Source organism: Metopolophium dirhodum, chromosome 9 (genome assembly GCF_019925205.1).
Source record: "Metopolophium dirhodum isolate CAU chromosome 9, ASM1992520v1, whole genome shotgun sequence".
Classification (NCBI taxonomy): Eukaryota; Metazoa; Arthropoda; class Insecta; order Hemiptera; family Aphididae; genus Metopolophium; species Metopolophium dirhodum.
In genome coordinates this window covers 7834294-7853296 of record NC_083568.1, presented here as the reverse complement: position 1 = coordinate 7853296, position 19003 = coordinate 7834294, and the positions used below count along the sequence as shown (strand labels likewise).

The 19003-nt window shown below is 26.4% G+C and overlaps 2 protein-coding genes across 2 annotated transcripts in view; one reads left to right on the top strand and one right to left on the bottom strand.

The window, feature by feature from the left end:
- Positions 1–320: 320 nt before the first annotated feature.
- LOC132952718 (CCR4-NOT transcription complex subunit 11) lies at positions 321–3442 on the bottom strand. Its single transcript, XM_061025114.1, has 9 exons — positions 3253–3442; positions 3087–3178; positions 2223–2371; positions 1891–2162; positions 1711–1834; positions 1443–1652; positions 1225–1364; positions 998–1163; positions 321–636 (listed from the first exon to the last, which is right to left on the bottom strand). The coding sequence occupies exons 1-9, from the start codon at positions 3288–3290 to the stop codon at positions 433–435; spliced, it is 1395 nt and encodes a 464-aa protein (XP_060881097.1). The 5' UTR covers positions 3291–3442; the 3' UTR covers positions 321–432.
- A 1347-nt stretch (positions 3443–4789) lies between these two features.
- The window catches only part of LOC132952309 (uncharacterized), a 68772-nt gene continuing 54558 nt past the window's right edge, over positions 4790–19003 (top strand). Inside the window, exon 1 of the mRNA XM_061024581.1 lies at positions 4790–5054. Within this exon, the coding sequence (XP_060880564.1) occupies positions 4877–5054 (178 nt within the window). The 5' untranslated portion in view covers positions 4790–4876. The remainder of the gene's footprint in view (positions 5055–19003) is intronic.

Genomic DNA, 19003 nt, shown 5'->3' with positions numbered 1-19003 from the left:
ATTTATATATTTAGAAATGAAATAAATTGCTTATCAGAAGGAATTTTTAAATTACAAATATTTGAATTTGGTAGTGCTGTTTAGTTTTGACCAATAAAATATCAAACTATACTATTGATTAAACTGAATTTGAAAAATTTTTACAAGCAAAAAAGTTGGCAATTAATTTTTATAATATTTTTCATTCATAAAATACAATAATATAACCATACAATGTTTAAATGTACAATTTATAGTATTAATAATTTGATATATATATATATGTATTAAAAAAATTTAACCATTATGAACTAGCAAAAGTATAAATATAAAACATATAATAAATTATTACACTTTTATTTCCACTTTACAGTCTCACTTATCATAAAAGTAAAAATTAATAGTAAATTTCTATTAGATGTCATTTTAATTCAATTAAATACCTCATTAACACTATTTTTCTTTTGGAACTATTTTGTCTTTATCCTTATCTTTAGCAGCAGCAATTGTACTAGGTGTAATACCAGCGGCAGCAGCTATATTACCAATACTGCAAGTATCTCCTGTTTCTAGTTGTTTTAAGAGACGAAACAGAGCTGATGCTTCTCGAATTTGAATAAAATCAATACAGAAGGCTTGAACTTCAATAAATAATTCCTATAAGAAACATAAGTATTTGTGAAGATTGTAAACTAATATAAAAATTGTATTAATTCAATTAAAAGTTAAAATTGTATTACAACCATAGATATATACAACTAGATAGCCGTCTTCTTCTCATCACCAAAGTCGCCTGCCATTTACAACATAATATTATCACAGTATATATGTATATGAATATATGTTAAATAAATGTAAACATTGCCTGCTTTATAAATGGCGGGCAACTTCAACATTGGTCACAACTGTAGTATAAAGACGGTTTTCTAGTTGTTATATACATCTATGAATACAACCTTCTAAATTATTAAAATAAAGTTAACAGTTAAAAATAATTATTCATAAAAAAAATTGTTACCTGAACATTTATTATTTTATTTCTAATGAGAGATTGCAAGAAAACACACACTAAACGAACTAATCGGTTTTGCATATATTGATCCTTAATAGTTTCACATGCTACAATACAATTTGATATGTATAGATGTACAAATTCAGTTGGAAGTTCTACGGTAGTAGTTAATCTATTAAATAATACATATACTTGTTAAAAAGTAATATTGATTAATGACGATGATGACATACCGATTAACTACTTCCATTGAATGTAAAGACATTTCCATATTGACTAAGACTGAGAAGTAATCAGTTATGGAATGTGACTGCATTAGTTTTAGTAATACTTCAATAGCTATCAAAGGATTATTTTCAACTAAATCTGGCAACTTAGAAATTAAAATACAAAAAAATATATTATTATTATTAGTCATGATCATTGATATATTGTATATAACTTGTCTTACTTTACAAGGCGTAAGACCTATATGATAAACTAGTTTTGGATCATTTCCAAGTTCAGCTAAAAGATGCTGTTGTTGCTGTAAGGTTAATGGTGTTTTGAGAGCTTTAGTCATAAGTTCTCGTGCTTCGGTAGCAGCACTAGTAGATACACACATTGTTTTATCATACATGATCTGATGATTTGATCGACTACTCATGTTCATCCAAACCATCTATGAAGATATTCAATTACAGCAATATTTAATTTTTAATTTATTATTTAATTCTTACTTCTTCTTTGCACACATACAGCGGTGGTACAAGTCGCATCATTTCTGGTTTGAAATTGTGCGAAACATATGATTTTGGTCCACTAATCAACAATTCTAAAACTTGTTTTGCTCCTTCCTTTGATCTATAAAAAAAAAATTTAATATAAAAACTGCAACTGTTTAATGTTTAATGTCATACTCAGTTTTTTGAGGATCAGGTATGATAACTGGAAGAGAGCTTTTTGCGGTTCGTGGAAGATTTTTTCGACGATCTTTTATTGTATTAAGAATTGTTGCTGTATTAACTACAGGTTTACTGGGATCACTGCGTGCTGTTAATACTTGTTTAGCAGATTTTCGTAATAACTCTTTAGAATTTTGAGACATAATTAAATTGGAAAGAAATATTTTAACTGGCATAGTTAAAACCGGCAAATCACCAACATATTCATTTTTACCAACTTTTTTGTGCTGGAAATAAGATGTAGTCAACATTAATATTTACCAATTGTATTTAAAATTATATCTTACCAAGAGATGCATAAAAATAGGTGCTAAAGGATTAGTTGCAATCGGTTCATTTCGGTATAGTTCATAACATAATATTATAGCAGCAAATTTTTGTGTTTGATTGAGTAAGAAATCAGAATGTTGAATCAGCATAAGTAAAGTACAGCCAACTATAGTGAATATTATACACACTTAATAATTAGAATTGGTAAATATATAATATAGATTTATTTAATTTAAAATTAAATAAATATTAAAAAATAACCTTTTAGGTGGTTAAATACGTCTTTAAATTGGTATAAATGGTAAAAACTAAAAAGGAGTAGGTAACATTAAATGTGAATAAACAAAGTTCTATAAGATTAATAGAATAAGACATAAATTCATGTTTATTACTAACTATGATAGTAATGCAAGATAGTATAACAATATTGGTAGCATGAAGTATACAAGGATAACATAAATTACATTCATTTTATATTATATTTTGATAGAAAATTAAAAACCAAAGGTAAACTTGGATTATTTTTATTTAAAATTTAAAATTATCAGTTTATAGTCATAGACCATGGTTAGCTTTTAAAGAAGAATGAAAGTTTTAATTTGTACAACATAATATTTTATTTATGATAGAAAAAATATTTTGACTCATGAAACAGTTTTTACTTTTTATTTAGTAGCAAACAATTTTGTTTAGAGTTATTAGGCAATTATTTAAAAATCATTTATATAGTTTTTTCAGTCTCCTCCCAAACCAAATTTGGTTTGATTCTAATTAAATATGCTTTTTAATAACAGAAATAGTAATAAAATAATAATTAAATAACTGTTAATTTATTTATTTGTACAGTGAGTGCCAATATTATATTATGTAATTTCATTTACCTTTAAAATTATCTTCTCGTTTGAAAAATTGATGTAGTTGTGAAACTAGATATTCAAGTGTTTGATTTTCTACAGTTTCTTCACTAAGAATGCTATGAAATTAAGTAGTTTATTATTATAAAACAAAATACAATGGATAAGTTTATGTTAATAAGTGTAAACATACCTCATGAGAGTAGATAGTTGGTTAACGGAGAGATACATTCTCTAGGTATGAATGGTGGTATGCTTACTCAATAATGACACTATAAATAAATTTCACAGTACAATTTTTTCGGAGCTTACAACAAAAAATTAATAAATTAGATTCTTAAATTGCAATATTTGTGCAATTATTAGTTTGAAATACTGAAATAAAGTAAGATATAAACATTTGACTAATCACTTGATAACAATTGATTATCCATTGTTGCCAACATAAAATATAAATATTTATTATTTAGATAATATAAAAATATTCCAAATAGAACATAGGCAAAGGTCCTGAAAACTGGTAAGAAAAATGATTTTGTAGTTAAAAATGTATAAATGTGTTCAACATTTATATTTTATAGCTAAGTATTGAAAATTTAAAACAAGGTTCCACGTAAGTAGTTTATTCTGTTACCAAAAAATTTCAAAAATATAAAACGCAGTTTTTTTCATTTATTGTAATTTTATGATTGATTTTGAACGAAATTACATATTAAATAACCAAGAATAACAATTTTAGTTATTTTGTTGTAATTTTATAATATTAATTCAACTTACCAACTACCGTATTAATATTAAGTAATAATAATATAATTATAATATAAAATATCAACACTGACAAACCGTCGTCCGTCACCGCTCCTAACCGTTTTTCGTTTACAAATACAACGGGATTATGTCATTGAATTCAAATTTAATACCATCCATTAATCATTATACAATGACCCACTTGTAACCTACTGTACAGCAGAGTGACATCCACTTACCCACCTTTTAAAAATGTTTGTATACATATATTTCATTATTATGAAATTTTTCTTGCCCATACCTGCGTACGAATCCTAAACATGCCTATGTGGGGGGGGGGGGGGGTTAGTGGCATAGCTACTGTATGGCAAAGCGGGGCAGTGCCCCTGGGCCCCATAATATTACATTTTGAATTTTTATAAAGACATTCGTTGATGGCCTAGTGTAATTAGTGCTCTGGGGCCCTATCCAGTTAAGTTACGCCACTGGAGGGGGTCCAGTACCATTGGACACCCACCCACCACCACTGTTTATTTGTGTACCCATTTAATCCAAAAATATTAATTTAATTTTAAATAAAGCCGAAACGACAATATTATTGTAATTGTTTGTTACAGCTATTTAAGCTATATTCAAGTGTTATTTAGGTACTATACTTCTTTAATTAACTAACAGATTTTTCGAATAACAAAAAGGACAAAAACAAGCAATACTATTTAAAGAAATCATTATGGTAAAATGTAATGTTCTATACGTCTTCTATGCCTCTATAATATATAATATACCGTACCAACCTATTGAGATTTGAGTAAAATATCATCTGATCATCATCCTTCAAAACCGTGGTTACGGTGTTTACTATTCGTTATCTATGGGGTCATCTATATTTTCATGCCGGTAGTTACCAGGTACCATTATTAAACATAGTTCTTATCATAACTAATTTATTATCATTTCAAATATTCACAAATTGTTATTCCATACTTTTTAAACCGAAAAATTATTAACAAAATTAATTTTTTTTACAAATTTCCACAATCTACTTATTTATTATTATAAAACGATGTTTTATGCATTTTTATTTAAATCGCATGTCTACTCTACTTGATGCAAGCACAGCGCGTTGTCAAATTATCCCGCCATTTCAAAATTTCACCAATTTTCTCAGTTGGATATTAATATGGATACAACTACGGCAGACGATTATTAAGAAAAATATCACATCTCGGATATACCTAGCATGCAAAGGTAAGTCAATATTTAATTATTTAATTTTAATAGTTGTTATTAAATGTTATATGTAAGAAAGTAAGGTATTTGTTATTTCTTAATAAAATACTGGCTAGTCCGCCCGGTTAGTGTCTAGTTGGTAATTCGGAATTTTTTTCAACAAATTACGTAATTGTTGAATTATTACTTGTAAGTACAGTAAGTTGTCTAGATGCTGTTTTCTCGACAGGGGCGTGATTAGGCGGGGGATTAGGGGGATATATTCCCTCCCAAAACTTTTTTTTTACTGCTAACATTGTGATCAAAGTATTGTTAAAAAATAATAACCATTCATATTTGCTAAAAACGTATACCCCCCTACAACCCAAACCAAATTCCTAATTACGCCACTGTTTCTCGAAGGAGGTTTCTGAATATGGATACCATTGTATGACAAAAACAAATAATTTTATAATAGTTGTAATGTATAGTTTTATTAACTAACTTAATATAATTCGGAGTGGATTATTTAAATAATAAAATAAATTACAGAAAACAATTACATCCGTTAAAATATTATTTTTCCTGTACAAATTTAGCATTTAATAGTTGTATTGATTTAGTAAATAAAACATAAAAATATATAGGTTGGTATACATAAAATATTTTGTCCGTTCTTTTTTTGGTATTACCCTTCACCCCTCACGTCTAATAATAATAACTGAGGAAATGTGTAATAACTAATAGACATTATGTAATAACTATTTACCGTCTATTAAAAGTTAAAAATCTATATTATTATGCTTTGTTGTTATTAGTTTATTACATTTTTTGTTTTATTTTAATCAGTAGAAGTGGCATTGCTATTAACTAACGATTGGAGGGAGGTGTTATATAATACAAATAATTAAAGGTATTATCGAATCGAATAGGTAGGTACTTCATTATAGTCTATAGAGTATAGAATATATATATATATTTAATACCATATGTTAAAAATCTGAAATTCGTAAATTTGTTTAATAATGTCATTGCCCCCCGAAATGTTATATATAATATTATGTTTAATAATAAAATAATGTCATTTCTCAGCGGGTCGTATGGGATTGATTGCTATCGTTGTTATTCCACAATGAATATAATTAATTTGAGACATCCAAGACCTTAACCAATATAACTTACGTTTTGGCAATACAACGCAGAAAAGATTGCCATAGTCCATAGAATTAGTTCGTTAGTGTTTACAAGAGAAAAAATTCAAGGTTACTCGTTAGTCATTACTATCATATATTATACTGATACTGGTACATGCAAATTTTGGCGCACAATTCCAATTTTTACGATACTCGAAAAGATTTTCTTGACTTATTATTGGATTTATTTCATCTTCTAAGTATAAATATCCTGAATATATTTGTATGATGCTTATTTAACAATTTACCTTACCACCGTGGTACATTAAAAATTACATTATATATTTTATAATATAAAATTGTATTATTTCGTTTGTCAGTAAGCATCTCGGTAAGTATTTATTTTGTAGTTGTATTAAGTTTTGATGTATTACAAGATTAATTCTTTGGGGGTAGATCATTAGTGATAATCAGTGTACGAATCATTAAGCATCTTTGGTAATATTTGGAAATTTGAAAACTGGCCTATGATGAATTGGATACTAGGTATTGTCCAATAATTCCAATAATTACCCTATAATTAATTCTATCAAACAACTATAGTTTGCAATTTTAAAAATCGATAACTTAGTGTCTTAGTTATGAACACTAAAATTTAATAGAAGCAAGGATTGTTTTGTTTTATATTTCTGTATTTCTGTATTTACTCACCAATATATTTTTTCTGAAATGTAATTTAAAAGTTTTCTATTGAGTAGACAATTCTTTAAAAATGTAAATCTTAGAACTTCACAGCTGCTTATAGCTTTTGATTATAGTTGCAAAGACTGTGAAATTTACGACGTGTAAATTTCTTTTTAAATCTAGTACTTTTTGAGTACCCCTTGCAACTCTGCTTAGAATCGACTCAATATGATTCATAAATTGCAGTATTCAAATATCTACATTTTCTATCATTAATAAAAATTAGAAAAAGTTCTACAAACACTAGAAAAATTCAGAAAATGCAGTTCTCCTTTGAAGATTGTTTTATATTACTTATACGTAAAATAATTGTAAACTAATAATAATAGTCTGTGCATATTTTGAGTTACTGTACCTAATCTAGATTATATTATGTATGTAATGTCCATAGTATAATATATTAAGATCGAAAAGGGTATATTTTAATTCCTACGTTCTAAATCCTTAAAATTATTTTATTGTAAAAGGTGTAAACCTAGATGTAAATGTAAATCTTATCTACTAATGGTCACATAAAATTAAACGTAGGTAGGTATACACTCTTTTCATAACTTGATGTATAGACAAAAGGTACTGCCAAAAAAATGTTGGTTGATAATTGCTTTTTATTTTTTACAATTGTAACTGATCTCTTTGCTGAGACCTGAAACCGAGTTTGGTGACCTTGGTAGTAGTGCGTGAAGTGTCCAAAATCATTGGAGCCTGGAAGTATCAAGGACCTTGGGATGGCGGTGAGGGAGGAGTGATAGGACGTGAGGAAGCGCGTCATTTCCCCGTTTGTAATAAGTTATACATAACGCTCGGTGTATATATATGAAATGTCTTGCCAGGTGCATAGCTGCAGTTCTGGCGCTGTCCATAACACCTGGCTTCTGTTTTTTCCTCGTAGAGCATCGCGCGTTCTCTCTTTTCCAGTAACTCACCCGTAAAACCTCTGGATCTATTCGTCCGTTACATAATAATACAGGCCAGTACACACATATACGTATCTACACGTAAACCGTTTTATTGGTAACTTGAACTTTCTAGGAGCATGACCATCCTAAATGGTCAAGTCATTAAGATAACGAAGCGCTGTACAGCTGTACTATACCGGGTGTCTTACCATGTTTGTCACCGTTATAATCATTTTTTTCCACTCAATATTTTTGAAAATTATATCTGAGTTACAGTGGAACTATAATAATTATAAATTATAAATTGTAGTTATTTTAGAGTACATTTTTATGTGTGTCTTTTTTGTCTGCCATCAGTCATCATGTATTCTCATTCTTTTTTTTTTTTATTTTAATAATTAAGGCATTCCTACATAGCTAGAATAGCTATCTGAGCCTACTGATAATATACAATTTTTTATTTACAGTTTTTTTTTTTTTACAGTTTTATTCGTACATAATTACGATATAATAATATTTTGGAGGGCTTTCGTTTAAGTTATAGTGAGCAGCACCATTTGGGTTCGTAAGTGAGTGGAAGAATCTGTTTGCTACATGGTTTATGTGCTCATCGATAATAGGGATTTTCAAGTCATTATGCAGGGCTTTGTTGCGTACAAACCAGAGAGCGTCTGTTATTATGCGGAGTATTTTGTTTTGAAAAATTTGAATTTTATTTAAGTGGCTTTTAGCACAACTGCCCCATATAGGACTTGTATTCTCATTCAAAAGCAATACAAATTCTTCAATTCTTAAAGTTTGAGGGTAGTTTTTGAAAGAAAATAGGACTCAGTTGTTATTAAAGTAAAAATCTCCCAGTAGTTTCAAAATAATCGGTAAAAACTAAAAATAACTACGAAAATAAGGAAATATTTACGAAAAACCAGTATTTTACAGATTTTGATTTCTTGTTGTAATAGAAAAATAAAAAACTGTATATACTTGAAAGTTTCACCAAATATTTATATTAGTGTTTTTTAAATATGATTTAATTTTAATAGATTTTGGGTCTTTTTGTGCTATTTATAAACATTTGAAACTCAATACTTTTTTTCGATTTATGTATGGTAAAAGTTTTGGTTGCAAGTCAAAAGTCAAAACGTTTGAAAATTTAATACAACGTTCTTCATATTTTGTTCTTACACTTTGTAAAAAATATTTAAAATATATATTAACAATTTCTTTTTTAAATTCAAACCCAAATTTAGTACCTAATCATTTTGTAGTTCAAAATTATTTTTATTTTAATAACTATAACTTATAAAGTTTGAATATTAAATTCAAGGTTTCTCATATGTTGCGTTATTGCTTCAATTTAATAATATTGATGTAATAGGTATGTACATTTTTTTATACACATTTGAAGTAAAATATTAAAACTTAGTTTATAATCAATTAATCTAAGTTAATAATAATTATAAACTATAACATATATTATAATATAATTATCATTGAAATGAAAATTGAAAAATACATTACAATGACCTACTTAGGGGCGTGACAAAGGATTTTATTTGAGGCCTACTGCCTACTGCCTAAGTTTAAAGGGTGGTACTGGGGACTGGAATCCTCTTACATACATTACAGTCACATACATTTAAGACTTCAGTACATAATAGCCATTGAGTAAACCTTTCTTAAAATTAAAATAATGTTTTTTTGTGATGGGTGTTAGGTCCGACAATATAAATTATAAGTTAATGAGTTAGGTCACCAACTATATGTCGAGATACACTCAAAATCTTCTATACAGCGGATCGGTTTCCTAGATTTTAGATTTTGAATAGTAAATGTATTGATTTTACATTGATGCGTTTTTTTTTGTGTCTGTGTACTCTGTACACAATAAGTTGTCTAAATAATACTTTGATTTTCAACTTCAGTATCTTTTCCAGTGAGAAAGTGAATCTAGTTGGTGTATTGGTTTACGCTGGGATGTTAAAATTCCAGTATTTAATAACGTATGGTAAAACAAATTTTTTAATTTTTGTGTAACTCTTAAAAAAATTACCGTAGATACATAAAATGTTCACTGAATATTTATATTAGCATATTAAATACACCATCAAATTTTAAAAATATTTTGAATCATTATGAGCTATAGCATGTATGACATTTTCGATTATTATTAGTTTTTTTTAAATTAATGTCGTTAAAAGATTATTGCTCAGTCAAAAACTTGTAAATGTAATACAATAGGTTCCTCGTAAGTTTTTGTTATTGGAAATTAAAAAACAAGTTGACCGTAAATCAACAATAATTTTTTATGTGGGTCTAAAGTTAAAATCTTGACAAAATTTGAAAAAATCACAAAAATTATTATGAGTTGTAAATTAATAAAAATTATTCTTTTTATATCTAAGATTTGAAAATGTCATTCAATATCCCCAAGTTTGTCTACCTTTATCAAAAAAAAAAATGTCCACCAGAAAGTGTAAATTGCTTTATAGGAGCTTTTGAAGTTTAATTTTCTACAACATAGGATATTCACTCGATTTCTCATGGAGTGATTTTCTTATTTTATCGTAATTCAAAAACGAATAACACTAAATACTTGAAATGTACACCATATTTTATCATTTTCTATACTGCAAAATATTTTGACTCATTTCAAGTTGTTTACAAAGAAAATTTTCAGTTTTTTTTGTTTTTTATTTCTTTAAATGTCAATACAATTTTATTCGTTTGGTTAAAATTATTGAAAATTTAACACAAGGCTCCTCACTCATTATTATAATATCAGTTTAAAAATATTAAAAATGCAAGATTTTTTTTTTCATAGGATGTAAAGCAAGTTCAAATTTCGACAAAATTTATTATATTGAAAATTTACAAATTATTTCGTCGTTAAAAAATTTATAAAATGTTCAATTTGTATAGGTAAAGATTAAAAATTTAAAATAAGGTACCACGCAAGTAGTTCATACTTTAACCAAAAAATCTAAAAAATAAACGAAATTAGATATTTAAACGAAGTAGAACTATTTTAGTTTTATATTATAATTTAAAAATATTATTTGTGAGTACTTGAATCTTCTCAAGTATATTGTTATATACAAATAATATTAATTCAACTTAACGGTTAGCGCATTAATAATAATAATATAAAATATAAAATATCCTTGGCAGACAAACCGTCTCCTCTCAGAATCGTTTTTCGTATACAATGATTTTATTTCATTTAATTCAAATTTAACACCATGTCACCATCAATTACAGTGACCCACTTGTAACCTACTGTACAGCATAGGTACACCCACTTGTCAGCTTTTTTAAATTTTGCTTCGCTAAACTTAAGCTTTACAAATCGAAGATAGAAAATACATATACCTATACCTAATTGTATGTAAATATTTAAAGTCATATAATTTTCCATTACATTTTCTTAAGTTTTCTCGAGTTTAGTTAGGTGGCTGCAGTATATACGGATTTATATTAGTATATTGGGCAATTGGATATGTACTGATGAGACACCTTGCAGTGGTGTATTTTCAATTTTTTTTGTGGGACGGGGGGGGGGGGTCTAAATATAAAGTATAAGTTTAAAAATTATAAAAAAAAATATATACGAGTTATGATTTAATAATTATATTTGTTCGATGACCACAGTAGTTGTTAAAATTAAAATATTAGGTTTAAATTATAATAAATTATAGACATAAAATTGTGGGTAAGTGGTTTAGACTTATATAATTTTAATGTTCCATTGAAATATTAAATATATTATCACATTTAGTATTTATTGTAATTCGTAATTGTAAATTGGCTAATAATAATTTTGTATATTTAATATTTATTTGTGTGTATCTATGTAAATAGCAAATGTACGTTATGCACTTATGTTTATGATTTATCATTATGTTCTTAATTATTGTCCATTGATTAATTTCTTCATTAATATATCGTATGGCATAATATTGATCAATTATAATCAATATTAATCAATGAAATATTTATATTATAATTAATACACATTATTAAAATAAAAAATATTATTTTTATATTTCATAAAATTAATACAAATAGTTTATTTAATATTAAAAATACTTAGTTTAAGTTGTTCTAGAAGAATATTATAATTTTTAAAGATATTTTATCATATATTTTTAAAAATGCTAAAATTAAATTTTATTGAAATTTAAACATTTATAAAACCTAACAAATAAGTAATGACTAGTAGATTGATTTATTATCATTGCGGAAAACAAATAGTCTTAGGACATAATAATATAATTAAAGATGAGTAAAGATCAAAGCATTATTTTAATATAATTTCCAGTCATTCTTAATTGTTTTTTTTTTTTATTCGATATTCACTATAACAGTATTTTAGCTCAACAATATTAAATTTAGATACATTATATTATAATAATTTATACATATATTAATAAAAAAGGTGGATAAGCGGATGTCGCTCTGCTGTACTGTAGGTTACAAGTGGGTCACTGTAATGGTCACTGTTAAATTTGAATTCAATGATATAATATCATTGTATAAGAAAAACGATTCTGAGCGAAAACGATCTGTCAGCCTATGATATTACCAAGTATATTTGATGATATTATTGTGAATAAAGTAATTTATATATAACCTATTTACGTGGAGCCTTGTTTTAAATTTTAAAAAAATTGTGCCTATTAATTTTTAATATTTTTCAACTGTTATTGTAACAATATATCAAAAGCTTTGCATTAAGTTTTCACGCTTTTTTACCCAACAAATAAAATTTTATTGATATTTATAGATAAAAAAACTAAAAAAATTGAAAACTGACAATATCCGTAAACAGCTTAAGAAGAGTCAAATTGTATGGTGTATAGAAAATGCTAATATAAACATTCAGTGAAATTTTCAAGTATCTACAGTCATTCGTTTTTTAATTACATAAAATAAGAAAATTGTTACATGAGAAATCGAGTGAATATCAAATGTTGTAGAAATATAAATTTCAGACGCTCATAAAAATTTAATTTAAGTTTCTTGTAGACATTTTTTTTTGATAAAGGTAGACAAACTTATGAGTAATCTTATATTACATTTTCAAATCTTAGATTTAAAAAGAAAAATTTTTATGAATTCTCAACTAAAAATAATTTGCTAATTTTCTTGATTTTTCCGTATTTTGTCAAAATTTGAACTTTAAATGCTTATAAATAAAAACTGTGACTAAAGATTTTTAATTTTTTTCTTCTGCCTTTGAAACAATAACCTAGGAGCCTTCTATTACATTTTCAAGCTTTTTTACTCAACAGGTAAAATTTTATTGATATTTATAGAAAAAAAACTAAGAAAAATGGAAATTGACAATGTCCGTAAACAGCTCAAAATAAGTCAAAATATTTGGAAAATGTTATGGTGTATAGGAAATGCAATTATAAACATTCAGTCAAAATTTCATGTCCCTTCGGTCATTTGTTTTAGAGTTACACCAAAAACCAAAATCGATTTACTCAAAAACAGATTTTGTGTAAAAATTCCCGTTTTTCCTTAAATTTTCGTTTGTTTTTCACGTCGCTTTTGAAAACTACTGGGAAATTTTTACTATTGACCCCCCAAAGTACCAACTAGATTCACTTCCTATCAGAAAAGTTACTGTTGAAGAAAATCCAAGCACTTTTACTGTCTTAAAAGGTGATGACAGACACAAAAATAAAAAAAAAAAACACACATCATTGTAAAATCAATACATTCAGTTTTTTGACTGACAGAATACTATTAAAACGTAAAGTATAATATATATTATTTGCATTTTTTTTTTTCATTTTTATTAGGTATAGCGTGTGTCCGCGATACTAGTTACACTCTATAATTCAGTTACGTAAATTACTCAGTACTCAATATATATTTATTAGAATTCCGTCTGCAGGAGATTGGTGATCTAATAGTCTAGTTCCATGTTCCGCAAACAGAATTCAAAAATATGTATAGGGTACTCATTAATATAGATAATTTAATTACACAAGTGTATACTCTGTATTTGCGGACACACGGTATATTAAGTTTACAATCATTATAAAAATGTAATTAGGAAAAATAATTGTAGGTAGATAAAAAAAGTTTATTGAAAATGTTTTATTATGGAACGGAATAGAAGTTCTAATAGATACAACAACTTAAAGTTCAAATGTAAATTTAAATAAAGAAGGGAATTGTCGATGTGATGCAATGAGTTAAATGGGGTTAGGAAGTATTTTTATCAATATTCATGACATTGACTAGGATTTCCGTTGACGATACCTACGATGTGTATTGTAATCACCGTGATACTATATTCTTGATTTATAGAAATAATTTTTAAGTTATTATTACTTATCTACGATCCGTCAACAAAAATATTGCACATACAATGAATATGAATCACACTCGAGTTTATCAATTATTCAATTTAAAACATGATGCATAGGCTCAATAGCTTAATACCTTAATGTATGTTTTAATTTTCGCCGTTATTATACATTTAATAATTTATTGCTCACTTCATAAAAAGTAGGTCAAAAGTGCGTTTTAAATATAACGTTCGACTTTTGTCACGAACTATTGACCCATTAAAATATAACTCATCGTACTAGTTTTTTTTATATATATTTAGATAAATATTTTTATTGTAGGTCTGACAACATATCTGATTTTAAATTTACGATTTGTTCAAAACTTAAAACCTATTGTTTACTCATTGGTTAACTATGATAAGGCCATTTTATTTCAAGATATTTAAATATTTTATATAATATAATACATTTTTTAGGTTGATTTATTAATCAATAAAACACTCTTCATTTTTTTTCAGTAAAACGATTTGTAGATAGGTACTTGAATAGTTTTATATAGTTTCCTATGAAGTTTTCTAAATATCTTTCTATACTAAGCTGTAGACAATTTGAGAACAATTGTTCTTTAGAGAGCCCATTTTTAAAAATTCGCACTAATAGAAATAGTAGAAATTCAAAAATATCTGAAAAACTATAATTTTATTTTAAGCAAGAATATAATATGTGGTTTATGTTAATTAGAAATATCAAAATCGAATACACGTTTGTTTTTTTAAAAAATGTAATTGTTAAATAATGTCGTAGGTTAAAACATTGCTGTAATTTAGTAAATTTTGACATTACGTCACTAATAAGTGGGACACTAATAAAAATGTTTAAAAAACAACCTTATCCAAATATGTAATTACTGAAAATTGTCATTGCTGTAATTATAAGAAAATGGTTTTCGCATACCTTCGTAATACACTAATACATAGCTGCAAATGTCATAATGATATTGCAAAATTGTTATAATACATTCGAATTTTCCACAAAATGTGTTTTAGAATCTCGCCTTATGAGAGAAGCCTAATTCAAATTTGAGGCATCACATAAAATATTGTGTGTTATTTACCTTTGACTATGAACAAATCGTATGTATTATAATATACTTTAGTACATAAAATATATATTTTTATTTATAAAAAAAAAAAGAGGGTAAGTGCAGTGGAGTGGAGTAGGTCAGCGGTGGTGGAAGTTTGTACATCGTTCCTTTGGTTCTCGGACAAGATTGTGTATTATTATAGTATTCTATTTGAATGCAATTCTGCATGAGAGGACGAAAGAAAATGTATGAATCATGATTAATATGTATTAATAAGTAACCTTTAATTGTACAAGTTCGAATTGAAGGAATCCTGAGTGATGTAAATACCAATGTTTTTCGGTGCCACAAGGTACTGTTCTTGGCCCAATATTATTTATCATTTATATTAATGGACTTTTAAACTTAAACCTAAATTCTGATATTATGTGCTATGCTAATGATACAGTCATACTTTTAAAAAATAAAGATTATAATAAATTAATACAAGAATCGAATATAAGTCTAGATTTTATTAAGAATTGGTCTGACAATAATAATCTTCAATTGAACTTGACTAAATCTAAATATATTATCTTTAATATTTCTAACTATATGTGTACGTCATATAGTTGTATTTCTGAATTATGTATACATTCCTATAATTATAAATATTTAAATTAACCTTGTAATTGTGTTCCTTTAGAGAAAGTGTATAATATTAAATACTTAGATATTAATTTTGACCACAGACTAAAATTTGCTGACTATATTTATTCTGTTAATAATTTAATTAGAAAATTATTTTATAAATTCAAAATACAACGTTCTTTATTAGATCTTAAAACCTTAAGGATAGTTTTCTTAGCTTTAGCACAATCAATTTATTTATATGGCTCTTTAGTCTGGGGATGTACATACTCCAGTTATATTAATGTAGGTATTATGTACAACTATAAAATCTTTAATAAAAGTTATTTTAAATAAACCAAGATTTTTTTCTTCAAATTTAATATATACAATTCTTAATGTTCAACCTTATAGGATATCATATGAACGTCAAACTTTATTATATATGTATACAATTAAAAACTTAAAAGGATCATCAACCATCGCATGATTACCATATAAGACTAAAAAATAATAACAACCTAAATATTCCACATAATAAAACTAATTTTGGTAATCAAAGCACTATTATTAAAGGTGTTTAACTATTACGAGTATATAATATAAAGTTTTTTCTTTTATTAATTTTAATCAATATAAAAATCATCTAATTAGTGTTCTATCTTAGATTTATTGTTTTTGTATTTTTGGAACAATTAATTTGTATTTTATTTTTTTTTTTTTTTATATTTTGCACTTTTGTTATACCTTAATAGAACTTAACTCATCCGCCATTCAAGCTTATTTGTTTATAGGATGAGTTGCAAATACTCATAGTCGCAGTTATTTATATTGTCTATCTAACCATGTTTAAATTGATGCTGTTGCAATAAACTTTTACTATTATTATTATTGTTATTATTTATATAATACTAGCTGATTCCGTGCACTTCGTTGGCCGTTAAATGTACCAACTCTATATGACTTAAATTTTGTTCAATTCCTTATTTAATATTCGGTGTATGGTGTTCAAAATTTATCTTAACTTTTCTGTTGCTTGGAATAAAAATTCTGATTCGCAGCAGTATATTATCAGGTAGGCAATCTACCTGCGGTAGATCGCGAATCTCGTGCTGTTTGTACGTAACTGTATTATTTAACTCTAAAGTATCAAAGTTATACCAAGTTTGTCGTTCTTACTTAATTCCACCTACGGTGGATTAATATAATCAATTAATAAAAAATCCTAACCTAACCGTATTAGAATCCGATGAATAAAAAAAAACAAATTTAACCCTTTTTAAATTAGCCTATATTCTTCCCAGAGGTATAATCTACACACAAACATTCATTTATATATAATATATATTGACAAAAAATAATAATAAAAATCAATAAACATGCCCGGTTAACCAATAGCAACCAATATATAATACACTATTATTATTTTTATATCTAACAATAAACTAAATTTTGTATTATTTAGTTTATTTTTTCCTGGACAAATGGCGCCACTGTTGAATTTTTGAAATCTGGATTTCCTAAGGCTCCTGATTTATCGTTCTAATAGCAGTTGAAAAATATTGAAAATACATAGGCACAATTTTTTTTTATAAGCATTTAAAGTTCAAATTTTGACAACATTTATGAAATTTATAATTTATTAATTATTTTGTAGTTAAAAATATATAAAATGTTTAACTTTTATGGCTAAGGATTGAACATTTAAAACAAGGCTCCACGTAAATCGGTTATATATAAATTACTTTATTCACTATAATATCATCAAATATACTTGGTAATATCATAGGCTGACAGATCGTTTTCGCTCAGAATCGTTTTTCTTATACAATGATATTATATCATTGAATTCAAATTGAACACCATCCATTACAGTGACCCACTTGTAACCTACTGTACAGAAGAGCGACACCCCCTTCACACTTACCCACTTCTTTATTATTGTACAGTTAATAATAAATACGATTTTAGTGAAATATGAAATAATTTTGCCTATGCATTACGCCCAAAAAACTCCTCTGGTTAAAAAATTATTCAAAGACATATAAGGGTAATTTACCGAGCATGCTCACCTATTTTTTTCTTATTAATACAATTATTCTAAATCTTGGAAGTCTTGGAATTTTTATATACTTAGAGACCATATTTAAAAATTCTTAAGATTTTTGTACTACTTAAGGAGTGTCCTGTGGACTGTGGAATGTCTAACTTGTCTCTGTTTTTCAAATGAGAACAACCTGTTTTTACTGTAAATTATTTAGCGTAGATAGTTTCTTTGAAAAGGTTGACATATCAGAATAAAAGTTTGAGTAGTTTTTAAGTATTAAATTAGTTTACTAAAGATAATATTACCTGGCACCCGGAATTTGGATCGTAGTTTTCCGGGGTACATTTTTTTTTGTGGTTACACATTGTTACATATAAGATTAAATAATATCAATCGCTTTTCAAGTAGAAATTTTAATTATTTGATGTTTCGGGTGCATAACATAAACTAATGAGGAACTTTGTATTATATTTCCAAATATTTTGATCAATCAAAAAGTTTTCTTTATCGATAGTTAAATAAAAACTAACAAAAATCGATATTTTCTTACGCTTATATAAATAGCTCAGAAGGAGTCAAAGTATTGAAAATGTATGGTAAATTGTCATATAAAAATTTGGTGAAAATACAAAGCATCTACAGTTGTTTGATAGTTTTTGAGTTTACAAAATAACTAAATCGGTTTTGCGTAAAATTCAATGTTTTACTTAATTTTTTTGTTTTTGCCGACGCTTTTGAAAATTACTTAGAATTGTTTACTTTTAACCAAAACGAATAAATGTAGACTCTTGAAATGTTCTCTAAATATTTATTTTATCATTTCCCATACATGCTAACAATTTAAAAGCCATGAGATATTTTTAATTTGTATTAATTTTTTTTTAACTAATAAATTTGATTATCTGTACAAGTATCCTTTGCTGACACAACGTCTCCGCTTGGAATCGTTTTTCCTATACAATGGTTTATCATTGAATTCAAATATAACACATCCATTACAACGACAGCAGATCGGTACCCACTGGTCCACCTTTTTTAATAATTATAATTACAATTATTTAATAAGGCGTGCCTATGTAATAAAAAAATAATTGATAAATACAATGTACAACCGAGTTATTCTGTTACCATAAACTATTCTTCAAGAACTTGTTACTTACTTCTTTT

Excerpts from the sequence above, each read along its gene's own strand:
- LOC132952718 (XM_061025114.1), bottom strand. The coding sequence starts at position 3,290 with ATGTATCTCTCCGTTAACCAACTATCTACTCTCATGAG. Across the intron at positions 1,835-1,890 it reads CCTGATCCTCAAAAAACTGA|ATCAAAGGAAGGAGCAAAAC; the intron begins GTATGACATTAA and ends TTTTTTTTATAG. Across the intron at positions 637-997 it reads ATAAAATAATAAATGTTCAG|GAATTATTTATTGAAGTTCA; the intron begins GTAACAATTTTT and ends TGTTTCTTATAG.